Below are 27,426 nucleotides of genomic sequence, written 5' to 3' on the forward strand. Positions count from 1 at the left end.
AAATACATCTGCAGGTGTGTTTTAAGATTTCGGACTATGATCAGGCAGTCTACAGTCTATAAGAACACAAGAAAAACCAAGTGCATGCATGCTGTAGGTGTTCTGAGAAGCCCAAAAATATTGATCACAAGAGAGATTCAACAAAAACCTTCTGACATTTTGAGAAAATATTCACAGTTAGTTGGAAAGTTTATTGAATAACCTGTACTTTCTATACATAACATGCTAGGCTTTTCTCAGTGAATTGTAGAATTTTCAGAAAATTTCCACACATCTGTCCTGTAACCATCTTCCCGCAATTTAAATTTATGTCCCCTCATGTGTTGCTGAGCAACAGTAAGAATGTCATCAGCAATTAGCTTACACAATCCATTCACAGCCTTAAACACCTCAATCAGATTTCCTCACAGGTGCCTATTCTAGAGACACTACAATTTGCAAAACTAGTCTTTGTTGGTAAAAGTACCCATTTTTCTACCTCACTAATCTCATTACTCTTCTCTACAGCCATTCCAACATATCTACATCCTTCCTAAACTGAGGTTCCAGACCTGTATGCAGTACTCAATATGTAGCATTACCATTCCCTCTCCAGCAGAATAACTATTTCCCTGCTCCTGCTGAAAAAAAATACTGTATATCATTGACAAAACCCCTAAGCCATCTTAGCAGCCTGTCTGCACCACTCAGAGAGAACTTATATAGCTGCACAATTATTCCCCCCCAACAAGTCTTTTTCATTCCCCACTACCCTTAGTATGATACCACACAGTTGTATGATATTCTGAGCTTACTACTATCCATATGCAGTACTTTGCATTTGTCAATGTTAAACTTCAACTGCCACTTTTCAGCCTGCCTGTCTAATTTTTCAGATGTTGTTGCAGTAGCATATCCTGATTATTGTCATTAACCATCCTGCCAACCCTTGTATCATCTGCAAACTTAGACATTAAGCCTGACATGCTTTCATCAATATCATTAATAACTATTTCACTAATAACATTAGTCTAAGAAGAGCAGTGCCCATTGATAACCACTATCTTTTCCCACTTGACAACTCCTTTATCCAATAGCAACTCGCTCCTAAGAATCAGCATGTGGTCTAATGAAACCATTAACATATAAAACAATGGTTAGTATTAGTAGTGGCAAATGATGCAATTTCAGAAGCTTATATGGAATCAGCCAAAGGGGGGAAAAAAAAAATTCTTCCCACATCCCCTCCAATAGTTTGTCTAGTTCTTCCTTGAATTTATTCAAATTACCCACTTGCGCATCAAGAAATTGAAGTTTGTCCCAATAATCAACCACATGCTAGCTGAAGGCAAACTTCCACACATATAGTCTGCAATCATCCTTCCTCAATTTGAATTTATGTTCCCCCCCATGTGTGTAGTCTGAGCAAGAGGAAGAATCCCATCAGCATTGAGCTTGTTCAATCCATTCTAAGCCTTAAACACCTCAATCAGATTATCTTGCAGGTGCCTATTCTCCAGACACTGCAATTTGCAGAACTGTAGCCTTTCTTGTAAGGGCACCTCTTTGTTCTCCTCACCAATCTCATCACCTAGGGGTTGTTTTTGACTCAAAATTAACTTTTTATCCCCATTTGGCATACTTGGCAAAAAGAAAGTAAGAAACTATGCAGGCATGATTGCCAGGATCAGTTGGGCTGATAGGGAACTCAAAAGCAGGACCCTGGCAATCATATACCGAGCAGTGTTCTTGCCTGTAATCACCTATGGAACCGGTGCATTGTGTACCCACACAACCATAGTCAGAAACAGGAACAAATTAAAAACAATACAATGAACAATACTTCTCACTATAACCAGGGCATGCTGCACTGTGATCACACCGGCACTGCAGGTGCTGGGTGGTGCCCTCCCACTCTACTTGGAAACTGCTAAAAGAGGCTTATATTATAGACTCAGGAAAAGCATATCCACAGAATTTCTAGGGACAACCCTAAACACAGCCAATAACATCAAGGCTGAGAGGAAAAAAAAGTTGCCACACAACTCCGCGAGTTATGCAAAACAATTGGGAAAAGGAAACCAGAGGTGCTGCCACCAAAAGGCTTCTGCCACTGGTGGCAATAGTCAGCCCAAAGCCACCAAAGTGGTTCGTCCCAGGACTTCATATATCCTGACAGGTCACGGCTCCCTAAAGGCAAAACTTACTTCCTTAGGGCAGACTGATAACCCATACTGTACCTGTGGCGAGAGTGATGACTGGGCACACATTCTATATGAATGTACAATATATGATATACAAAGAACACAGCTAATAGCAGAAATTGGGCCAATTTCTGAATGAGCTGGGTGCTGCATGAATGTAACAGGGTGCAATAGTAATTGTGGTAAAAGAGAATGGATGTGACCCAGTATTGAAGCAAAAGAGAGTGACAGTGTTATAGTAAATGGGAGTGAGTGAGGGAATAAAAATTAGTGAATGAAAACAGTTATTATACACTTATTTTAGTGTGTGTGTGTGTGTGTGTGTGTGTGTGTGTGTGTGTGTGTGTGTGTGTGTGTGTGTGTGTGTGTGTGTGTGTGTTGTATACACACACATATATGCACACATACTCTAGTAATAAGTACTAATCCTAATTGAACTTAGCTACTAACAACACTAACACACCCACTGCATACCTCCCTGGCTATGACCAGGTTTTGGCACATTATAGCCTTAGTTGCTAATGTGCCAATAAAACCCAACCAACCTCCCTGGCATGCAGCCGGGGACTGTAGGACTGCACCACAAATGAAAATTAATAGTAAGTTGAGGGGCCTTGGGGGAATGTGGTGCATAGAGAAAGGAATGGAATAAGTGAAATGAATGCCTGAATGAATGAGTGGAGATATGGGTAAAAGTGCAAAAGAAAACATATCCTATGATAGTAAAATTTACATGTCTAATCTTTAACTAATTAAGATTATTAATCTTAATCCATTTTATGCATATTATTTTATTACATTAAATTACACTATACACCAATGCATTTCCCCCTGGTGTGTGTGTGTGTGAAAGGAGATGGATGCATGAAAAAAAAAAAATCATTAATTCGAAAAATATATATATATATACAAAAATTTGTATATATATTCAAACAAAATGTAAGAAAAAAATCATAAAATTAGAATGAAAGAAGAGTGAATAAGTGGCATGAGTGCAACAAATCGCATATCTCTCCTAACACCCTACCCCAATTAGACATGTGGACCATTATGATCCCATGCTCATCCCAGCAGACACCATGCCATGGCTACTCAGCTGGCATGGTGTGGGATGCTAATACTGGTCAGCAGGGTTGACCCCCCCTGGCTAGTGTGAGACAGAGCACCTACAGGCACTCCAACGTAGGTAACTCTTTCCCTGTGATCTTTCACTCCTACCACCTAGGGTGGTTGTTCTCTCACTCCCCCCCAATTCTGGGTGACTTCCTCCCTCTTTGCATGGTGGGTCACCCCACTATTAACTTTCAACTCCCACCTCCAAACTAGGATGGGCATCCTGATCAGGGGGACCACTTTCTGTCGCCCCTTTCAACCAGGTAGGTGCCTCCACTACTGTTCCCCTCTATCCTTCTACCACTTTAACCCTCCACTTCCTATTTCCTCACTATTCCTTCCTAATTTTCACTTTTTTTTTAATGGGCTTTCCCTATCTTTGAGTTTACCCCACCAGTGCTTCATGCTCCCTACTGCCCAGCCTGCCTCCTCATGGCAAACTAGAAGTTTGTGTGTGAAAACACAAGCCCCCAGGCTAAGAGGCCAGATGAACAATACATTCAATGTAACTTACAGTAACACTCACTAAACTACATAAATCTGACCTTTACAGAGTTTTGTATTCATCACATTGCTTGACGTGGAGTTGGGGGAAACCCCCAGGGCCACATTACAATTAACACTATACCCTTCTCTACACCCATCCCAGCAGCTCTACATTCTTCCTAAAATGAGGCCTCCAAACCTGTATGGAGTAATCAAGATGTGGCCTGACCATTGCCTTATACAATGGGATAATCACCTCCTTATCCAGGTTATGCAATGAATGAAAAAATCTTCTGAGGTGGGAAATAATTTTAAATAAAAAAAAAATATATTAACCTTATGAACAATTTCTTTGAAGCATAAAATTTAAACTTTCTGGTTGGACAGCATCTTACAAACATTCCCTTAAAATAATCATACAAAATTAATAAAAATATTTAAAAACAAGCACAGACATGTACAAAGTTTTCTTGTTCTTAATCACCTCAAAAAAAATTATATTTTGCTAAAAATAGCAATGTAATCCTCGGAAGATAAAAAAGTTAATACCCCTTTTGTCAATATACCTGTTATATTGGAAAAAAAAAAAAAAGTGAATGACTGAAAAATAAAAACTGAATGACAAACTATAATTAGAAGAAATCATTCACTGTAAAATTGAACTACAGGAAGCTTTGTTAAGGATTCTACCAACTGCCCTTGGCAAGGGAAATGAAACTGGCAACATAAATTAAATATGAACATGCAATCCTAAAATAGAATCACTTGAATTTCATATATTAAAAAAAGCAATAACTTACTCTAAGAAGTAGAAGAGCAGCAACACATACCAAACCTAAAGTCATATCCCAATAACTGTAAAAAATAATAATAACTGTTGATGAACAAATTAAAAAAAAACACCATTAAAACAGAACAAAAAGTTCAGGTAAATTGCTAGTTGTGGGAAAGGAATACAATTATGCATTTATCTGATATGGGTTAAACACATCTCAAGGTTCTTTAACACAAAAGCTGTTATTGGCAAGGTAGGCTGAGGGCAGCAATGTTTCAAATTAGCACAAAGCTAATACTAGGGAAACATCTTTTTGTATAGTAAAAAACTATACAAGAAGACATAGTCTTAACTGTGTCTACAATAATATCAGAAGTGTCATCAATAATATGAGCAAAAGCCCTACTTAGGACAATTGAACTGCTGGTTAGGACAACTAATGTTGACATAATAGGGCTAACTGGAATTTGGTGTCACACAGAAATATGGGATGATGAGTTTCACTATAGTATCTATAATATACTTAGGAAGGAGAGACAAGAGAGAAGGGGTGGGAGGATCATGCTAATCAAAAACAGCTTAAGTGTGACAAAAAATTTTCCAGATTCAAAACTTATGCTTAGCAGCATAGAACCTGTGTGATGAGAAGCATCATCAGCAAATTCTAAATGAAAAGTTGATAGCTTAAATTCAAGGAAGAACTAAACAAACTATTGGAGGTCATAGATAGGTGAAATGGGAAAGTTTTTTTGTCTGATGCTGTATAAGCTTGCTTTCTTGCTTCATTTGCCAGTACTAATACTTGAATGCAAAAGTGCAATGAGAATGGGCATATGCTACAGCCCAGGAGATTGACAATTGCCTAGTTCTTCTTTGAATTTATTCAAACCACCCACTTCCGTGACAACAGATGGAAACCTCTTCCAACAATCAACTACCTGCTAGCTGAAGGCAAACTTCCACACATCTATCCTCCACCATCCTTCCTTAACTCGAATTTATGTCCTCTCAAGTGTGTGTTCTCAGCAAGAGAAAGACTGCCATCAACATTTAGCTTACTCAATTCATATCCATTCAAGGCCTTAAATACCTCAATCAAATCTCCCTGTAGGTACCTAAACTTCAGATGCTACAATTTGCAGTACTGAAACCTTTCTTGGTAAGGGCACCCTTTTGTTCCCTTCAACAATCTGGTTGCCCTTCTCTACACCTATTCCAGAAGATCTACATCCTTCCTAAAGTGAGGCATCCAGACCTGTATACAGTACTCATGATGTGGTCTAATCATGGCCTTGTACAAATGGATAATCGCATCCTTATCCCTGCTAGCAAAATTTCTGAATATCATGGACAAAACCTAATGTGATTCATCCCTCTTCCTTCTACTGTTAATATAAACATAGAAGTCTTTGCTGCTGTTCTTTGCATTCTTTGCTAGAGACTTCTCATAATCTACCTCAGCTTGCCTAACTTCATTTGTGACTTGATTACAGACTAATTTATATGTACCATGGGCTTCAGTATCACCTGATAGAGAAGCCTATTTATATGCATCCCATGCAATTTCTGCTCTACCACTTATCTCATAGTTCATCTGACATCCATTTAGGTCTAAGCCTTGAAAAGTATTTCTTTGCTGGTATTTAAAGGCTAGCAGCTTCTATGATTAACTCTCTGAATTCTTTCCATTTAGAATTTGCTGTTGGTAACATCATCACTTGATCCCACTGCATAGAATTTAACTTGACTGCACAATTAACCCAGTCTCTTTTATTTTCCACTATCCTGTGTGTAGTATCAAACAGTTTATAAGTTAATCTGGGATAAATGCTACCATGTGCATTACCTTGTATTTGTCAATGTTAAACTTCAACTGCCATTTTTCAGCCCATTAACTAAATTTTCCTAGATCTTGTTGCAGTAGCTCATCCTGATTACTGTCATTAACTGCCCTGCCAACCTTTGTATCATCTGCAAACTTTGACATTAAGTGCGATATACTTCATCAGTATCATTGATAAATATTGAAAACATCAATGGGCCCAGCAATAAATTCTGGAGAACTCCACTAATAACAATAGTCCAGAAAAGCAGTGCCCATTGATAAGCATTCTGTCTTCTTCCACTCAACCATCCCATTATCCATAGCAGTAACTTGCACTTAATGCCAAATTGCTCCATTTTGCATCCAGTTCCTTGTCCACTACATCAGAGTATCCAATCGGATTGGTTAGACAAAACCACCCTTTAACAAATCCATGCTGTGATTGCAGTATAATTGCATTCCTGTCTAGATGGTTCTGCATTACTTCTTTAACCAGTGACTCCATTATTTTCCTTTGGAACAGATGTTAAGCTAAGAGGTCTGTAATTATTCATGTTATCTTTTGATTCTCCTTTATGAATTGGAGATAAATTTGCACATTTCCAGTCCATAGGGATCTGAATCCAAGGATGCTCTCATAATTATGGCTAAGTTTGCCTACCTCCTTTGCTTTTTCCCTTAATATAATTGGACAAATTTCATCCAACCCAGGTGTCTCTATTATCTTTAGTTTCAACAATTTCTCCTCCACTTTCTTTTCAGTTATCACAAAATTATTTAGCTCTTCCTTAGAATTGGATAAACCTCTGATATCCCCTCCCCTAAAGAATTCCTCATGCGTGAATGTCAATGCAAAATACCTATTCAATTTCTCACCAACCAGAGCAAAGGCATCAATTATTAACCCACTGATATCAATCAAGTGGCCCAATGCGATTCATCCCCCTTCCTTCTACTGTTAATATAAACATAGAAGTCTCTTTGTTTGCATTCTTTGTCAGAGACTTCTCATAATCTTCCTCAGCTTGTCTAACTTCCTCTGTGACCTGATTACAGACTAATTTATATGTACCATAGGCTTTGTATCACTTGACACAGAATTTGCTGTTGGTAACATCATCTTGGTCCCACTACAGAGAATGTAAAAACTATCTGAGACCACCGTATTCACCCTTACAAAAGCAAAAGCCTTTCTCTTTACCCTTTATAGAGTTATGTCTTTAATTAAATTAGGCATTAGTATACTGTAATTGCTGCCATCCAGTTGGTCTTTTACCTACAGATTCTTAATGCATGTAGAACCACTGCTGATAACCAGATCAAGAGTATTTTTTCCTCTCATTGCCTCTCTAACATGTTAGAAAAAAAAAAAAAATTCAAGAAATCTACAAGGGTCTTGCCAGTGTGTGAATGACCAGCCTTTCTGTCAATATCTGGAAAGTAAAATCCCACATAAGATATTCTGATTTACTGACCCACTCTATTTCTCTGTATAGCTTTTTGGTATACTCATTAAGCTTATAACACACTCCTACTCTCATTTTTGCTTTCCCAGTAATTATATCACACCAAACTAACTTAACATTGTACTGGTCACACACGTTGACTGAATGCACTGAATATGCTTCTTCATTAAAAGCATAACCCTCCACCCCCTTCCTGTCCTGTATACATTGTACTCGCTATATTCAAATTCAAAAGCATCACTTATGTCTGAGTGTTTCTGCTATTCCACAATGTCTACATTTGAAGATTTAGTCAGTACTTCAAATTCATCATGTTTATTTACAATGCTCATGGTATTAGCATACAATCAAGTATATATGCACATGTTCTTACTCTTAGTTACCCTTACACAGCCCATACATTCACTTTTTCCATGATGACCCACAGCAGGGCCTGAAATCCCCAACACCTTGCTTTCCAGGCTGCTGACAGATAATCAACACTAGATGGATGTGTTGTGAAAGTGAGTAATTTGAATAAATTTAAAGGTTTGGAAAAATTATTGGAAGAGTAAAGAAAAATGTTTTTTTTTTGGCTGGTGCTATATAAGCTCTGCTTCTTTGCATCATGTTGCCAATACCAATATTAATACTAAATTTACAAATCAAGTTTTTTTTTCAAGATCTAAATCTGTGATCAAAATCAAACTAAAGTTAATTATCATGCAGTATATATTTGTACAATTGCTAAATGTAGATAATTCTGCATTTTCTTTAACTGAGGATTTACGGTCTCAACTAACCTAACCTCTTAGTTAGAAATTATGTACTAAATAATTATTGCTTATGTAAAATAAAGGAATCCTATCAATTTAAGAGAAATTAAGACCAAATTTAATTTAAATTAAATTTAAATTAAATTTAATTTAATTTAAGATAAAAGATGCTGCTTTTAGTCATGGACTTTTAAATCCAGACCTGTAAATACCGAGATAAATATCAATACACATAACGATTACAAGGATCTTACTTTGTACTTGGAAGGTTATAAAAAAACTGGTATACTGTATCCAAAAATCCTTGAGACTTGAAATTCAACCCAAATAATCCCTGAAAAGAATACAAATTTTTATGTCTGAGTTAAAATATAAAATTCAAGCTTTGATTAGAATTAACTGCAGGGAAAACAATCGTATAGGGCTAAATTAAGACTTCAAACACAAAACACACATAAAATTTTAATGCACTGATATTTCAAGGATTGTAATAAATAATAAATATCTCAATATCTATTTATTTGTACATGAATAATTTTAAAATATATTCATGCATACATATTCTTGGTGGCAAAGGCTAGAAGGGTTTATATGCACTTTAACATAATATTGATATATACAGAGCTTATATTACCATAACATAATAACAGTACATTACAGTGTACATCAAGATATCATATAAACATGCTAAAATACAAACATATCAAATTGACAAAATCAGAGAAAGATAAATATTACAGCTAAGGGGAAGATATACACAATCATTAAACAACCATGATCAGACATCATTTGGCATTAATAAAAATAATATTATTATATAATATGTAAGAATTCTGTGAAGGATTTCTGCTTTGTACTTTTTATCATTTATAAATAGTGCAGAATCAATATTAAGTGCAGTGATAGGGTCTAATGATGGCCCTGGGAAAAAACCTATCAAGAATTTAATCCTAATGTCCAGTAATACCAGAGAGAGGATTTGGACTAGTTATTTCAGAGGGGAATATACCAGCCAATTCTGTCTTATATAGAAGGTGAGAACCCATGCTGGTTATAGAGAGTTTGGTAAAGGAAGATAAAACTCCTAGGCTGAAAAGCTGCTTAACATCAGGAAACCTAGTTTAGGGTCAATTGAGGTCTGGAAATAGTATAAAGAAAACTTTATTTAAGATCAGCCCATTTCAGGAGCTGATACTCAACTGCCAGCAGGCTCTTCAGATTAGAATGGGTGACACTAGACCTATACAGATTGAATGACTAAACAAACACCTTGATACATTTTTGGATAACAGCTGAATTGTTAAAATGTACTGAATTTTGCCTTAATGCAATGTTCTTTTTAGAAAGAAAGTATTGAGTTTTTAAACATGAGAATAAAAAAAAAATTCTCATCAAAGTAGATTCTGAAATCTTTATGCACAGGGACCTGGAACTGTTTGGTCAAAAATGTTTGAGAAAATTTGTAAAAGAGTTTTTTTTTTTTTTTTTTTTTTTTTTTGGAGATAGTCTAGTTATTCCTTAAATTTATTTAAGCTCACAACATCAGATGGAAGTTTGTTCCAGTAATCAACAACCCATTGACTAAAGGCAAACTTCTGCAAGTCTATTCTACAATCATTCTTCCCCAGCTTGAATTTATGCACCCTCATGTGCTTAGTTTGAGCAAGAGGAAAAATCTCATCAGCATTGAGCTTGCTCAATCCATTCAAAGTCTTAAAACACCTCGATCAGATCACTACACAGGTGCCAAATTGCCAGATGTTGCAATTTGCATGCTGAAGCCTTTCTTGGTAAGAGCACCCTTTGTTCCCTTCACCAATCTCATTGCCCTTCTCTGTACCCACTCTAGCAACTCTACATCCTTCCTAAAATGAAGTCTTCAGACCTGTATGCAGTACTCAAGATGTGGCCTGACCATTACCTTATACAATGGAATAACCTCCTCCCTATCCCTGCCAGAAAAACTCCTGTATATCATTGACAAGACTCCATATGCTCTCCTAGCAGCCTGTCTGCCCAGCCCAAAGAACTTCATATCTGACTGCACAATTACCCCCAGGTTTTTTCATTTTCCACTATCCCAAATGTAGTACCACATAGTTGGTACATTACTCTGGGAGCTACTGCTACCCATATGCAGTACTTTGCATTTGTCAATGTTCAGTTGCCACTTCTCAGCCTATCTGCCTAACTTTTCTAGATTCTATTGCAGTAGCATACAGTCATTACCATCATTAACAACCCTGTCAACCTTTATATCATCTGCAAACTTGGACATTAAATCTGATATACCTTCATTGATAAATATACTAAACAACAAGGAGCCCAACACCAAACCCTAGAGGACTCCAATAATAACAAGAGTCCACAGAACAGCATCCATTGATTACCACTCTGTCAGATATGTAATGCACTTTTGTGAGAAAAAATCATGTTTAACTAACCTTGGTGGTAGCTATTTTTTTTTTACACAGTTACTCATGGATGTAGGAAATAATTTTCACATAGTTTATCCAGATTTTAGCTAAGCATTCAATCAGTCCCTCATGAGACTATTTAATCTGGAACATGTTGGGATTCTAAGATTCTAAAATGGATTGAGAGTGGCTGTAAGGCAGGAAGCAGAGGGTGTAATTAATAGTTACTTTTCAGATTGGGCTAATGTTAGAAATGGAGTCTCCCAAGGACTGGTTCTGGGACTACTGTTATTTCTGATTCTCTTAAATAACATTGATAAAGGGATGTAGGTGTGATGTAAAAATTTGCAGACAACGTAAACATCAAGTGAATGGTTAATGAATAGCACCAAGCAGCACTTCTTCAAGATGATCTGATAGACTTCAAGGATGGTCAGAAAAGTGGCAACTATGTTTTAACACAGAAAAATGTAAGGTCTTACATTTAAGGAACTGCAACTCCAAACTAACTTATATAGTTGGTGGGGTTGAATTAAAAACAGTAAATGAAGAAAGCAATTTGGGGGTTACAATATGATTGAACATGAAGTTCTCCAAGCAGTAGAGATAGGCAATAAGAAAGGACTATGGTATACTATCAATGATTTATAAAATATTTTCTTATTGAGATACGTAAAGCATAATCCCATCACATCAGGCAATTGTAAGACCATTTATACATATGAATACTACTTATTTTAAAGTGGCATTGTCAGTATATGTATACAGGTTACATACATCACCATTTTTAAAAGTGTAGGGTATGCTTTCCTTAGGATAGCAACAAAGGGATAAAAGAAAAAACTTGTCCTTCTTTTACTATTCATTTGTATTTTTTATTAACTTTAAAAAAACACAAAAACAAAACAAAAAAAAAAATTAATTCTAATGCAAACGACATCCTGCTGTTTGCTGCAAACAAAAAATTATGCTTTTGTAAAGGCTTTTGTTGTATATATTACTCTGTTAATTGAAGAAGAGGAAGACAATGTGTTTAAAAATTTTGGTTTAATTGTTTTCACTAAGAAATACAAACCTCCATCTCATAACTAAATTGCCTGCATCTCCAGTTACCAAACCTTATCTACAGACTGATATGTGGAGATATTTCTTTTAATTCCCTTATTAGAATGTATTCTGTATCTCAGTCTGAAGATAGGTGTTGATATATTCCAGAAACATAACTAAATATTAAATTACAATGTTATTTTGGTGGATCAGAGATATATACTTCTTCAGAATACAGAACAAAACTAAAATTATTAAAATACACATATTTCAATGTCTTTTCCTTTTATTAATTACCACTTTATATTTCTAAAAATTATAAAAATAAAAAATATTTTAAATTAATAACTATAACTTGGATGGATGGATGGACTTTCCTGGCATTATACTGATTGCAGATTTCCTTCCAAATCTGATATAGTTATGAATCTCTTCATCATTTGCCTTTTTATCATATGTGAAACAGAATAAATCATTTTACATTGTTAGCAGAGGGATATGCAACTTAAAAGATATTCAAGTTCAATTAACTATGCATAATAAAGAGAAAAATATGCAACACACTACCTTCAACTGACTGGTAGCAATAATGATGGCAGCAGCAGAGGTGAAACCACTGAGAACTGGTGCAGAAATAAAACTGATGAAAAATCCTACAGGTTTTTTAAGAATCAATAGAAGAAAAAAAAACTTATCATTATTAAGGCAATGGTATTAGTGATTGCAATCTATAATAATAGATGTGACTTGCTGATTTGTAAATATAATAAGAATAAAGTTGAGTTTTCTTTGAATTTTCTATTCAGAAAACCCAGTATTCATTCATTCATACACACACACATACATATATATACATATATATACACATATATATACACACACATGCACAGAAATATATGCTTATACATATACAGGTCAGGAGTCTGCATACTTTTTTTGATTATTGAAGGGGTCCATAGATTTCAGTAGTTTGGGAACTACTGATATAGTGAGTGAGCTGAAAGCAGAGTTTTAAGAGATGAAAAAAAATTAAAGCGATATTCAAAACAGGAAATGGATAAAAGAAGGTTGCTATTTACTGAGTTTTGTTTGATCACTTCCGTGATCCATACAGTTTCAAAAAACAGATGAAAATTCACCCATTGGGAGGATATGGTACAAATCACAGTAAGTTAGAATATTTTTTATTAATTTAAAAAAGTTTTAGAATAAAGTTTACCACTGTTGTCCCTGCTTCCTGCAAATAACAATGATGTTCACATTATTTCAATGGGAAAATGTGTCCCAAGTTTTGAATAACTGATTTATGAACCAAAAAAAAACACTTTACTGGCTGTTCTAGATGTTTTTTTTTTTACCAAACATCTAGAACAAAACCCTAGACTGAGAGTTTCCTAGCATGTGTCATTCAAGAAAGAGTAAGTATGCAATCATCACCATTAAAAAAATACTGCAGCATGACCACCAGGTTAAAGGAGTTTACAATAAATCACAAATACAATCGTTAATTATATTTAGTAGTCATGGGCTTGAACCATGGTCCACTGAAAGAGCATGTGCTACTGCCCTCTCGCTCCTGATCACTTGGCTACGTCTTTAGTTTATTCCACCCATTTGAAATATTTAAAGCTTAAGTAAGTTGAGTAAACAAATGCTGATGGCATCCTTACTCTTTCTTAGATAACACAAACAAGAGGACATAAATTTAATTTGCAAAAGAATAGTTGCAGACATTTATCCCTTCCTGCAAATAACAATAATTCTGCAACAAGTCCAGCAATTTCTTCAGCCAAAGAGTAACTGATTGTTGGTATAAACTTCTAACTAATGTTGTGGAAGTAAATTTGACTAGTAAGTAGTAATTAATTTAAAGGATTATTAGATCAAATTATTAGAAGAGATGGACAAATGAAATGGGTAAAACATTTTATGTACTCATTTTTTTTGTAATGGCTAATGCTATATAATCTTTTTTCTTATGTCATTTTGCCACTAATAATTCTAAAACCAAAATACCTGAATGGAAGATAACTGAAAGCAACACTTCACTTAATTAAGATGTGTTTATGGATAACTAAAATTGAAGTTAAAAAAATTTTAAGCATACAATATATTCTTCAAATGAATTACATATTAAACAGAAGAAAAATTTTCACTTATATTTCAGAAAGATTAACAAATTAAAATTGAAATATGGATCACTATATACAGTTCGTGGTCCTATAGTACAATAAAGAATCCCTTTGTTGTACTCAGAGTCAGACTGGCCATAAGACTTACCAGGGAAAACCTGGTGGGCTGGAGGCTAGCCAGTGTGATTTTCAATATTACGCTCTAAGCTCAGATACATTCTATTTGTTTTCCCCAGTAGGAATTTTTGACCCAGTCCACCTCTGGTTGTACCATGGCATTAATATCTGGCTGGTATTTTATGTCCCTATTTTTGCTAATCCTTCAAGAAATACACATATTTCTTCAGGTTATTCCTTGTTATCCACAAACTTCCCCATCTCTGGTCACTGTCTATTGCATAAATAGGATTTCTTTTCTTCACATCCAGATGAGGAGAAATCTTTGCTAAGATTTCTCCCTCCTTTCTCCTTGCAAAATAATTACTTTTTGTTCAGATGTTCTTCTGCATAAAAACATAATATATGAGTTTTGAAGAACATAGATATAATAATTGAAATTGGCAACATTTGACTTATGTAAATAGTTTGGAATTTAAGAAGTGTAGAATGAATGGAACCAGTTAATAAACAATAATTAGAAACTTAAAAGAACAAAAATTGCTCATCTATATATTTCTGAATCATGTGTTTGAATCCTTCTTCCATTAAAAAAAAAAAAAAAAAAAAAAAAAAGCCCACATCTGCATAAAATTTATGCAAAAAAATTACATTAAGTAGAGAATAATGTCCATGCATATTTTACTGTGTTAAGTATCATGCCCTGACAATTCTTGTTATGTCTTTGCTTAAATATCATAACCCTTACTGTATTTATATAATTTTTATTTAATATCACCAAAATAAAAAAAAACTTGGTCAAGAGTGTTGTCTTTTCCAGTTTTCATGTGAAATTCGTAGAAAAATGTTCTTTTTAACCTAAAACAAAAATTCCTTACCTAAATTCAGTATCCCCATTAAAAATTGCATGCAACCACACAGAAATGTCAATATTATGGCATACGGAATACCACCAACATGCACATGTTCAGCTGTTATAAGAGACATCACAGCAGTTGGTCCAATACTGAGATCCTTACAGCTTCCAAACACAGTATATACAAAACAACCCATGAATGCTGTATACAGACCATACTAAAAAAAGAAAAAGGTAAAATTATTATAATAAACAAATAAAGAATGTCAATGATTAAAAACTGGCCACCAAATTTTATGAAATAAAATTTGAATACAATTTGAATACAAATAATTTCAATATCAATTGAACATTTTACAGCATTATACACGATTATATAAACAACAACAACAAAAATCTATATTACCCACTAAATTGTGGGCACATTAGGCGATTTTCGAAAAATAATTGAATGTTTTTCTTAAAAATGGAAATAGTGGGAATGAATAAAGAAATCTGATCTCATCAAAAGATAGAAATACCTTGTCAAAAGTTATATTGGTAAATCTAAAGAACAATATATTACCAGATTGTGACTGATTCCTGTATTATATGCTATACTACCTGTTTTGCTTATAAAGCAGACAGGCTAAACTGCACATTAGGTGAATGGAGAAATTTAATAAGAATCAGAATGTCAGTTTGAACACCCTCTAGAGTTTTTCCCCCTCTCTTCCAAGTGGTTTTAGAGATTAGCATTAGCATTAGTAGAGGGATATGATGCAAGAAAGCAAGCTTATTCAGCATCAGCCAAAAAAAAAAAAAAACAACCACTACTCCCATTTCACCCCTCAATTCGTTCGAAATACCTGTCCAGCTGAGCCTTAAATTTGTTTAGGCTATCAACTTCAACAACAAGCGATGGAAGTCTATTCCACAAACCAACTGCCCGCTGGCTAAAGGCGAATTTCCGCACATCTATCCGACATCCGTCCTTCCTCAATTTGAATTTATGCCCTCTCAGGTGATTATTCTGAGCAAGAGGAAGAATTCCATCGGCATTGAGCATGCTCAAGCCATTCAAAGCCTTGTACACCTCTATCAGATCACCTCGGCGATGCCTAGTCTCCAGGCTCTGTAATTTGCAAAACTTAAGCCTTTCTTCGTAAGAGCAACCCTTTGTTCCATTCACTAATCTTGTTGCCCTTCTCTGTACTCGTTCCAGCAGCTCTACATCCTTCTTGAAATGAGGCCTCCAGACCTGTATACAGTACTCAAGGTGTGGCCTGACCAATGCCTTATACAAGGGAATAATCACATCCCTGTCCCTGATAGAAAAATTGCTCTATATCATTGACAAGACACCATGAGCTACTCTTGCAGCTCGTCTGCACTGCTCAGAGAACTTCATATCTGCCTGCACAATTACCCCCAGGTCCTTTTCATTCTCTACCACTGTCAGCGTAGTACCACAGAGTTGATACGTTGATCTGGGGTTACTGTTTCCCATATGTAGTACTTTACATTTGTCAATGTTAAACTTCATTTGCCACCTCTCAGCCCATCTGCTCAACCTTTCCAGATCCTGTTGCAGCAGCATAGTATCAGTAGTGTCCTTAACAACCCTGCCAACCTTTGTATCGTCTGCAAACTTGGACATTAAGCCTGATACACCATCATCAATATCATTTATAAATACAGAAAACAACAATGGACCCAACACTGAACCCTGAGGAACTCCACTAATAACATTAGTCCACGTTGAGCAGTGTCCATTGATTACCATTCTCTGTCTTCTGCCACTCAACCATCCCTTTATCCATAGCAGCAATTTGCCTCGAATGCCACACTTCTCCAATTTGTGCAGCAGTCTTCCATGCGCAACAGTATCAAAAGCCTTTCTAAGATCCAAATATATAATATCAAAGTTATTCCCTGCATCCAGTTCTTTTGTGACTACATCATAGTATCCAATCAAATTGGTCAGACAAGACCTGCCCTTAACAAACCCATGCTGTGTCTGAGCTATAACTGAATTCTTGTCCAGATGATCCTGCAGTGCTTCTTTAACCAGTGCCTCCATTAATTTTCCTGGAACCGAAGTTAAACTAACAGGTCTATAATTACTTGTGTTAGCCTTTGATCCTCCTTTGTGAATTGGGGTTACATTTGCACATCTCCAGTCCATGGGTACCTCCCCTGAGTCCAAAGAAGCTCTCATAATTATGGCTAGGGGTTTGCTTACTTCCTTTGCTGCCTCCTTTAATATAACTGGATAGATCCCATCCACCCCGGGTGCCTTTTTTATGTTTATCCTCAACAATTTCTCCTCCACTTTCCTCTCAGTTATTAGAAAATCATCTAGCTCACTGCCAATGTTTACTTCACCTACGACATTCCCCTTCCTGAATAACTCCTCATGTGTGAATGTAGATGCAAAATACTCATTTAGATTGTTAGCCACCTGAGCTGGATCCTCAACTGTTGAACCATCAACATCCAGTGGACCAATCTGATTCATCCCTTTCCTTCTTGAGTTTAAATAGGTAAAGAACTCTTTTCTGTTTTTCTTTGCATCCTTTGCCAAGGATTTCTCATAATCTGCCTTTGCCTGCCTAATCTCCTTTGTGACTTGGTTACAGACCAACTTATATCTATCATAAGCTTCCACGTCACCCATTAATTTGTATGTATCCCATGCATTTTTCTTCTCTGCCATATGTCTCATTAGTTCATCTGACAACCATTTAGGCCTGAACCTTGAACAATATTTCTTGGTTGGTATGTAAAGCCTGGTAGCTTCCAAGATTAGTTCCTTGAATGCTTCCCATTTTGAATTTGCTGTTGGTAACATCATCAGTTGGTCCCACTGTATAGAATTTAAATACTGTCTCAGACCAGCATAGTCGCCTTTACGAAAGCAAAAACCCTTCCCTTTACCTCTGATGGTAGTTACCTCCTTGAGTAAATCCCACTTCAGCACACTGTGATCACTGCCACCCAGTGGTTCATTTATCTGCAGATTCCTAATGCATGAAGAATCACTACTGATAATCAGATCAAGAGTATTACTCCCTCTAGTTGCCTCCCGAACATGCTGGTATAGAAAACAATCATCCAATAAATCCACAAAAGCCTTGCTAGTGTGTGAGTGACCAACCCACAAATTCCAGTCAATATCTGGGAAATTAAAATCCCCCATTATAAGACTCTCTGATTTACTGGCCCATTCTATTTCCCTGTACAGTATCTTATTATACTCATCAGAGTCATTAGGCCTATAGCACACTCCTACTCTCAATTTTGATTTACCTATGCTCATGTCACACCAAACTGACTCAACACTGCACTGTCCAGCGATGTCGACTGGCTTCGCTTCCTTGGATTTTATGTGTTTTTTAACTAATAGCATAACCCCTCCTCCCTTCCTATCCTGTCTATCCTTTCTGTAGACGTTGTACTCCCCAAATTCCAGTTCTGCATTCCTTATATCTGTGTGACACCACGTCTCTGATATCCCAACAATATCTGCCTTTGATGTTTTGAGTAATACCTCAAATTCATCAAATTTATTTACTAAACTCCTAGCATTAGTGTACACGCAAGTATACATGCACCTGTTTCTATTCTTAGCTACCCTAACACAACCCATGTGTTTACTTGTACCGCAATGACTTCCAGCAGTCTCTGAAATATCCTGCATCTTGTTTTTCAGGCTTCTGCTCATTCCAATAGAAGCAGTGCAAGAATCTCTTTCACCTCTGCCCGTGGCTACTGTTAATCCATTAGTCTTTGTCTCCCCCCCCCCAAGCTAGCAGTTTTCCGACCCACCTAACACTGCCTCGATAGCATCAGCAAATATTCTTGCACCCTTTCTATTTAAGTGTATCCCATCCCTGTAGAAGCAATCTCTCCTGTTAACAAGTACAGTCCAGGCTGAAAAAAATTCTACCCCTTCAGCCTTGCACAATCTTTCCAGGGCCGAATTGATCGACAAGGCTCTCATCATATACTCCCTCCTATCGTGTCTGGGCAGAATTGCAGACACTTTCAAATTCAACCCTACTCCACGGCTTTTTTTCAACAGTGACCTGTACTTGTTAAGTAATTCCGCTGGTCTCCTACTCTTAATATCATTAGTGCCAACGTGTACAACTATATCACCTTTTGTGCCCTTAAAAGATGATATCTGCTCTACAACGTCATCAACCTTTGCCCCTGGCAGACATACCCTGGTCCTGTTCCACCTATCCTTTTTACAAAGCATGTTCCCCGTTTCCCTGACAATTGAGTCACCAACAACTACTAGTTCCTGTTGGACCAGCGCATTCTGCCTTGGGGGCTGCCTCTGTGTTGCAAGATGACCAAGTCCAAGCTCTGGTGTTGATGTGGGCAGCTGAGAGCTTGATGGGCCCCTCAATTTATTTCCTTCGAGGGCATCCACCCTGTCCTTCAAGGTCTCATATAGGCCCATAACAACGCCGAGTTGTCGCCTAATTTCCTTGCACTCCTTGCATCGTGCACACACAAAGACATCCCCCATGGCAGTATCATGTCCCGTACCCGATTGCTCCGCAAACATCAAGCAAACAGTGCATCTTAAAAGGCCGTGATTCAGGGGGCAACCGCCCCCCTCAGTTCTCCCCTGAGTCACAGCACTCCCATTAACTTGAGCCTTTTGCTTTGCTGCTCTGGTCAGAGTCATGATTTCGATTTAAATGTCAATAAAATTACAATTTCAGAACAAAATTAAAACCTTAAACTTGTATCTTAACACAGTTATAACGCTATATTTATTTTTCGGTATCGAGTGTTATCTACGAGTTCCCTTTATATAACTTCCGTATCAAGTATGTATTAATTATTTGTTACGTTTGTACCCTAAGTCATTATATATATATAGTTAAAAGTATAATTTAATTGACAATGAAGTTTAACAAGATTAATAGATGTACTGATTAATTGACAATATTATATTATGCACTATACTATACAAAGCTAATGCTATCGAATTCCGGATATGCTGTATCGCGCTTCAGTAACGAGTGTTATCTACGAAATCCCTTTATATAACTTCTGTATCAAGTTATGTATTAATTATTTATTTTTACTAATTATTTATGTTCCGTAACCTAAGTGGTTATATGTATAGTTAAAATTACAATTTAATTGCCAATGAAGTTCGACAAGATTAATAGATTTTACTGATTAATTTTCACGTAGCAATGGCGGCCGTTTATGAACGGTAAACACGTGGATTTGATACCCTTTCCGATACTAAGTAATACCTACAAAATCTCTATCTAAGTTATTTTAACTTTAAGTACCGTAAATAGGAATATAAAGCTACTCTAGAAATAAGTTAATATGTCAATTTAAACTAATAAAGCAGAAAATAAATCAGAAAAAACTTCTCTATTCCAAGAGCGGCAGAAAGGCACGTCCGCACAGGAAACCCTCGACCTCAGATATTGCCCCCTAATCCAATAACAGTATCCTGGGGGTAATGGGGTGGATTTGGGGTCTGTATTAAAATGGTCAAATGATGGCCAGACTTTTTCTACATCTTCGAAAAAAACTTCTCATTGTTATCACACTTGACTGACTATAATACTTATCCAACTGCTCCTTAAATTTCCACCAGTTTATTGATTTTCCCTTTAATTTATGTCCCCTGGTCCTATTCTTTCATACCAACAAGAATACCAATTTCGCTGACATTTATTTGCCCATTATGACCTTAGATACCTCAATCAGACCACCTCCCCAACTTTGGATGTCCAGTTTTTCTTTGCAGATTATTTTTTTGGAGTCTTGCCAGGAATAAAAGAAATTCCATCTTGCTCCTTACCAGCCTTCTCATCCTTCTTTGAACCCTTTCAAGAAGCAGGATGTCATTTTTTCAGATGTGGGCCCAGACTTGAACAAAATATGCTAAATGTGGACTCCATAGTGACACAATGGAATTATACAGTGGGCCCAACATCCAATGGTAATTCGTTCCACAAAACCTATCGTAAGTTGAAACCAATAATACATTGATTTCCTGTAATTCATTCCCAACAATACATAAATTAGGTATTTTTTACATGATATACTTCATTTTTATATTAAAAAGGAAATGTTTTATAAAGGTTATTTAATAAATAGTCATAAAACATCTTAAAATAAAAAACAATAAATTAGCATTTACCTTAGACTTGAAGTGCAGAGCTGATGAAATCAATGGTGGCATAGTGGTGGTGGGACTAAATCAAGCGCAGGTGTCTTTTACTGCTACCAACAAAGAAACTGTCCAAAATGGGCAGTTTTTGACGACTTTTAGCTTCCTGAAGTAAGAAATTACTGCATCTTCCATTTTGCCCATCATGAGTTCAGTATTTTCAATGTCAGTGTGTTTTTTTACCACTTCTCTTAAACACTCCCAACAAGAAATGACAGTCTTCAGGTGACACTTTTTGTGTGATTTTTTCTTCCTCTTCAGTGTCACTCTCCATAATTTTCTCTAACCCTTGTAGCTCCTCTATTGTTAGCTCATGCCCATGACGTCAATAAGGTCCTCCACATCCTCTTTGCCAACCTCTAGACCCATTGATTTACCAAGACTGACAATATCATTTGTCAAAGCACCATCATATTCAAATCTGTCAACGAATGGATAATTAAAGGCCAGGTGTTTTTCCAGACTGAATTTAAGCACCTGGTGGAACATCATTCCAAGAACTTACAATCAGCCTCACACAGTCCAGCATGTTGAACTTCGACCTCCAAAAATCTTTGAGCATGAGAGCATTTTCACCAGAGGTCACTGCAAAGCAACCTGTGAACATTTAGTGGAGTAGATTTTCTTGAAGTTTGCAATCACTTGTTGGTCCATTGGTTGAAGAAGAGGTGTTAGGTGGCAAAAATTTGACTTGAACAAAGTCAAATTGTGCTTCAAGAGATTGAACAAGATTGGGATTGTTGTCTGGCGCATTATCCAGCAGGAGCAGTGCCTTCACAGGAAGCTTATTTTTATCAAGATAACTCTTCATTGAAGGACAAAAAAATTCAAGCTCCTATTCATTGAAGACATATTCTGTAACTCAGGCCTTCTTGTTACTATGCCAAAACACTTCCAGCATGCCTTTGTCAACATTTTGTTGTTTAAATACTCTGGGGGGGGGGATGTTAAAATGATGCACAAGCAAAGGCTTCAGCTTAAAATCTGAAGAGGTATTGGCACCCAGGAGGAGAGTGAGCCTATCTTACATAGGCTTATGCCCAGGTAAATTAGCCTCACCCTTAGTGATGTGTGCATTCTGGGCATTCGCTTCCAGAAGAGGCTGGTTTCGTCATCAATTTTAAAGGTCACAGCTGCTTTTTTTTTTTTTTTTTTTTTTTTTTAAATCAGCAATGGATGCCTTCCCATGCCTTTCAACACTTTTGATATTCACATTTTTTTTGAAGCACTTGAACCAGCCTCTGCTATCTTTAAAATCTTTAAAGCGCACAGCACTGCCATTGGTTGATGGAGCTTTAAGTTCCAGATTTTCATAGATCTGAAACAATCATACAAATGATGTTCCACACGTCACGCATTTAACAATAACAAAGATGCTAATTGGTTGAGAACAATCATACAAGTGATGTTACACGTGCCACACATCTGAAAATTTCAACCCATGTATCTTTCCAGCTATAACGGAAGCCATCGGTACCTGCAAATATCATCTGTCCTTAAAATAAAAGATCGTATGATCATATGAACAATAATGTCGTTGAACAATAACAAAGACGCTAATTGGTTGAGAACAATCATACGAGTGATGTTACATGTGCCACACATCTGAAAATTTCAACCCATGTATCTTTCCAGCTATAACGGAAAGCCATCAGTACCTGCATATATCATCTGTCCTTAAAATAAAAGATCGTATGAAAGGTATATTGGTTCATGAGAATATCGGATGTCAATGTCATCATAAGTCAAGGCCCCACTGTAATCTCCTCCTACATGCAAAGATCTGGTAAATTTATTGCCAGGACATTATTATTATTATTATTATTATTATTATTAGCTATATGGTGCAAGGAAGCCTGAGGCTTATGCTTCACCAGCCAAAAAAAAATTCCCAAGTTACCCTAAGAGAGAGAGAGAGAGAGAGAGAGAGGGGTTGTTATTTATTTATTTTTTTTTTTTTTACGAGCATTAGCAACTAAGGCCATATTGCTCCAGGGATATGTGGTGGTTATTCCCTGATCTTTCTGCATCCTCCGTATTTGGTGGTCACGGGCTCTAACCCCAGTCTAATCAAGAAGCGTGTGCTACACACTGCTGCTCCTGCCCACCTAGCTACAGAGGCACCAGAGAGAGAGAGAGAAGGGACACCAAGAAAGAGAAGAATGATGATATCCAGCTCAGAACCCTGGGTGTGCCAAGCCCATACTCACCAGATGTGAGCCCCTGGGACATGATGCACCATTATTATTCAGAATAGTCAACGTCAATGGAATACTAACACAAAGGTTAAAAATATCAAAAAAAAAAAAAAAAAGAAATTTGTGTCTACTGGAAAAACCATGCCTATTGTTTTCTAGAATGTTAATGACATACCTGACATACTTCGTAAAAGGCATATTGCAGGATTAATTATAAAATAAACTACAATATGTGATACATTATAACCAACATTTTATGAAATATCTATGTGCTGATGTTACTGACCAGTATTATCATTTCAGCATTATACATATTTAAAACGTTTACAAAACCTTAATGTTTTAAAAAAAAAAATGTCTTACCTGTGGAGGTAAAGATGCAAGCTGTGCAAGTGCTAAACCTTGAGGAATAACTGTTAGTCCAACTGTAAGGCCTGCTACCATATCACCTTTCAAGTGGGAAGCATTATATTCTGGAAGCCATGATAATATTGGAAGATGCCTCTTTAAAGTTCGTTTATTACAGCATCGCAAATAACAGTTGCAGCAACACTTGGATACCAAGCTGCCAATATTGGATCTTCTCATTCTGTCTATTTAAAACAAAATAAAACAAACCATATTAAACATAATTCTACAGAAAACAAAGAACAGTGGTGTTTTTATTCATCTTTTATTAAGTTCGGCACTGATATTTTATAGAAGGTAGGAGAAAAATTTCTAGGACTCAATATTTATTTAAACAAATAGAATATTTAGATAACAACACAAATTTTTTTGATGTGTCATTATCAAATTAATGACTTGACTATTTACATATTTTTTCCCATCAGTTATATAATTGCAAAAAAACGTTTCTAGATAGTTTTTTTTTTTTTTTTGAAAGTTCCTTGATTGCATTTAGAATTGTTACAGTTGCCAGATATTCTGCTTCACTGGAAAATCGGTTGCAAGGTGATCTGATTGAGGTGTTTAATGCTCGATGCTGATGGCAACCTTCTTGCTTGGACTATGCACATGAGGGAACAAATTCAAATTGAGGAATGATGGATGCATTGTAGAAAAGATGTTCAGAAGTTTGCCTTCAGCCATCAATTGGTTGATTGTTGGCACAAACTTCCATCTGTTGTTGTGGAAGTGGATAGTTTGAACAAATTCAAGAAAGAACTAAGAACTGCACAAACTATTGGAGAGGTGATGTGAGAAGTTTTTTTTTTGTTGTTGTTGTTGCTTATGCTATATAATGTATTAGTCCATACTCTGAGAGGCATAAATAAAATGAATGAGGGCAAAATTTTAACAGTTATAAATGATTCTAGAACTAGGGGCCATAATTTCAAATTACGGGGGGGGGGGGGGGAGGTTTAGACTGGATTGCAGGAAGCTTTATTTTAGCCAGCAAGTTATAAATTACTGGAATAAGTTACCTACATTGGTGGTAGAGGCTGACAGTTTGGGGAAATTCAAAGGTCAGTGGGATAATTACCTACAGGAGGGAGGGAAATGCTTAGGTTGTTTTTTTTTTTTTTTTTTGTTTTGGTTTTTAGGAGCATTAGCAACTAAGGCCATATTGCTCCGGGAATATGCGGTGGTCATTCCCTTGACCTTTCCGCATCCTCCGTATTTGGTGGTGACGGGCTCGAACCCCGGTCTAATCAAGAAGCGTGTGCTACGCACTGCTGCTCCTTCCCACCTGGCTACGGAGACGCCGCTTAGGTTGTCTATTTTCTTTTTAATTTTCTTCTTATTATTTATTTTTTATTATTAATTTTGTTTATTGATTATTATTATTTATTTTATTCATTTATTATTATTGTTTTTATTTTATTTTTATTAAGAAAAAAAGTAATACTTAAGTTTTCTCAAATTTATATTTTTTTCCCTTATGCTATTTTTTAATTTTTATTTTGTCATGGCATGTACTTTATGTTAGAAACAGAGGACACTATACTGTCATCTAGTCATGAAATTCTGGTGGTTGACACTTGAAGAAACACCAGGATTGTTCGATATATGACAATGTAATTTTTTATATATTTATTTCTATATGGTGTGTAATTTTTTTTTTTTCTAACTTTCTTCTCTTTTCTCTGCAGCTTTTACTTATTTACATATTATACTGTTATGGTCATTGGGTACTTTGTCTATCAGTGGCCTTTAATATTTTCCTTTTTTCATACTCGTTCCCTTTAATGTTTATAGTTAGTAAGTGTGTATCGCTGTAGCCTAGTGGTCAGGCGCGTAGGTGCATAAGTACACATGCCTTGAGTGACCGGGGTTCAAGCCTGTGACTGCTGAATACGGTGCTGTTTCTTGTATTCTGTCTATCTTGTGAACTTCTCTGACTGTTTGGTCATCCCTGGAGTATAAACAGAAAAATTATTTATTTTATTTTTATATAGATACACTTTTTTTTTTTCCTAGTGTATTCTTTTTTTTTTATTTATCTAATTTTTATTTATTTTATTTTCACTTTTTTATTTATCTATTTATTTTTATTATTTTAACTTTTTTTGTTGGCACTCATCATTTTTTCCTTTCACTCCTGGGTGCCGAAATTTATTTTATTCAACTGTTTTTTGCATTCATTATTTTATTTATTTTAGTTGTTTATTTTTATTTATTTATATATTTTTTACTCCTTGGATTTGGGTACCCAAAGTTTTTTTGGTTTTTTTTTTTTTGCTTGTACCCATTGGTCTAGCACTTCCTGCAACGTGGGTACGAGATTTTATTTATTTTTTTCCTATTTTTATATATTTTTTATTATTTATTTAATTGTTTTTTTTTAATTTTTTTTTTCCTCTCTATTTGCTCTGACGTTAGGGCAGTAAGAGCTGTAAAACAGGTTTTCGAGGGCGGCCGCGCTACATGCGTAGTTGTGGCCTACCTCCCCGTGGTGCAGACGGACGCTGGGCAGGCTTTCCAGGTGACAAAATGGTCAAAAACAATAAACAAACACACACTGAACAAACACATTTCTGGCCTTTTACAAAGTTCTGTATTCATCACAGGGTACCAAGGAGGAGTCGAACTGACGTCCAGGTGCCGTCCTACATAATATACATGTCTATTGTTTCTCCCTAAGGGAAGAGATCCACCTCGTGACGGGTACTATACCAACTGCACAGGGCGGGTGGTTGTTATGACCTACTGTTTTATTATTATAATTGCTGCTTCAAAAGTTGAGAAGCGGCCAGGCCTCTGAACTTCTAAGAATGTTTGGCCAACCTATAATTATTACACAAGCTCTGTGTAATCACAGAGCTTGTGTAATAATTAATGTAATGCATCTCCTTCTAGATCACCTCTTTCCTAGATACCACGTTCAAGGTCAAGGTGTTTCCCCTTCTACCTTTTCAAAACATGATTCGAGAAAGAGTAAGCCGCAAAGTTGGTTTTCCTTTATGATGCAATATTGTGCAACCTGAATCTTTAAAACAGTATGGCAATTTTCCTGCAACTTTTTACTGAATTTAGTCTGGAGTTCATTGACAGCAATTTCTGCTGAAAATTAAAATTTATAAATCTATTTGTTTTATGGCTTACTAATACTTATAATCATTGTAGGATGTAGTGTGACGAACATAGAATAATTTCGTTAATATCGATACAGCAAAAAAAAAGGATTAATAAGCATCTTTTTTTTTTTTCGTCTCTCCACTGATGGTGACAGCATTCTAACTTATTCTATAGCCTACTAGTATTCTAGGCTAATGCAGAACGGAGTTGGTTTTAGGAAACTATATCAATTTTGGCATTAACCTGAGTTAAAACAATGCCCCATTTTTCTAACATACTGTAACTATTTTTTAAATACAATGATATGTACTCATACTTAACACATATAGTTA

The 27,426-nt window shown here is 36.1% G+C and overlaps 1 protein-coding gene across 1 annotated transcript in view; it reads right to left on the bottom strand.

Moving 5' to 3' along the window:
• The window catches only part of LOC150076753 (sodium-independent sulfate anion transporter-like), a 132,562-nt gene that overhangs the window by 60,725 nt on the left and 44,411 nt on the right, over window positions 1–27,426 (bottom strand). The window contains exons 2-6 of the mRNA XM_090386190.1: window positions 23,936–24,165; window positions 15,195–15,390; window positions 12,635–12,720; window positions 8,858–8,937; window positions 4,583–4,637 (exon numbers count right to left, since the gene is read on the bottom strand). Of these exons, the coding sequence (XP_090242316.1) occupies window positions 4,583–4,637; window positions 8,858–8,937; window positions 12,635–12,720; window positions 15,195–15,390; window positions 23,936–24,165 (647 nt within the window). The remainder of the gene's footprint in view (window positions 1–4,582; window positions 4,638–8,857; window positions 8,938–12,634; window positions 12,721–15,194; window positions 15,391–23,935; window positions 24,166–27,426) is intronic.

Source organism: Mastigoproctus giganteus, chromosome 12 (assembly GCF_048544385.1).
Source record: "Mastigoproctus giganteus isolate SK-2022 chromosome 12, ASM4854438v1, whole genome shotgun sequence".
Taxonomy (NCBI): domain Eukaryota; kingdom Metazoa; phylum Arthropoda; class Arachnida; order Uropygi; family Thelyphonidae; genus Mastigoproctus; species Mastigoproctus giganteus.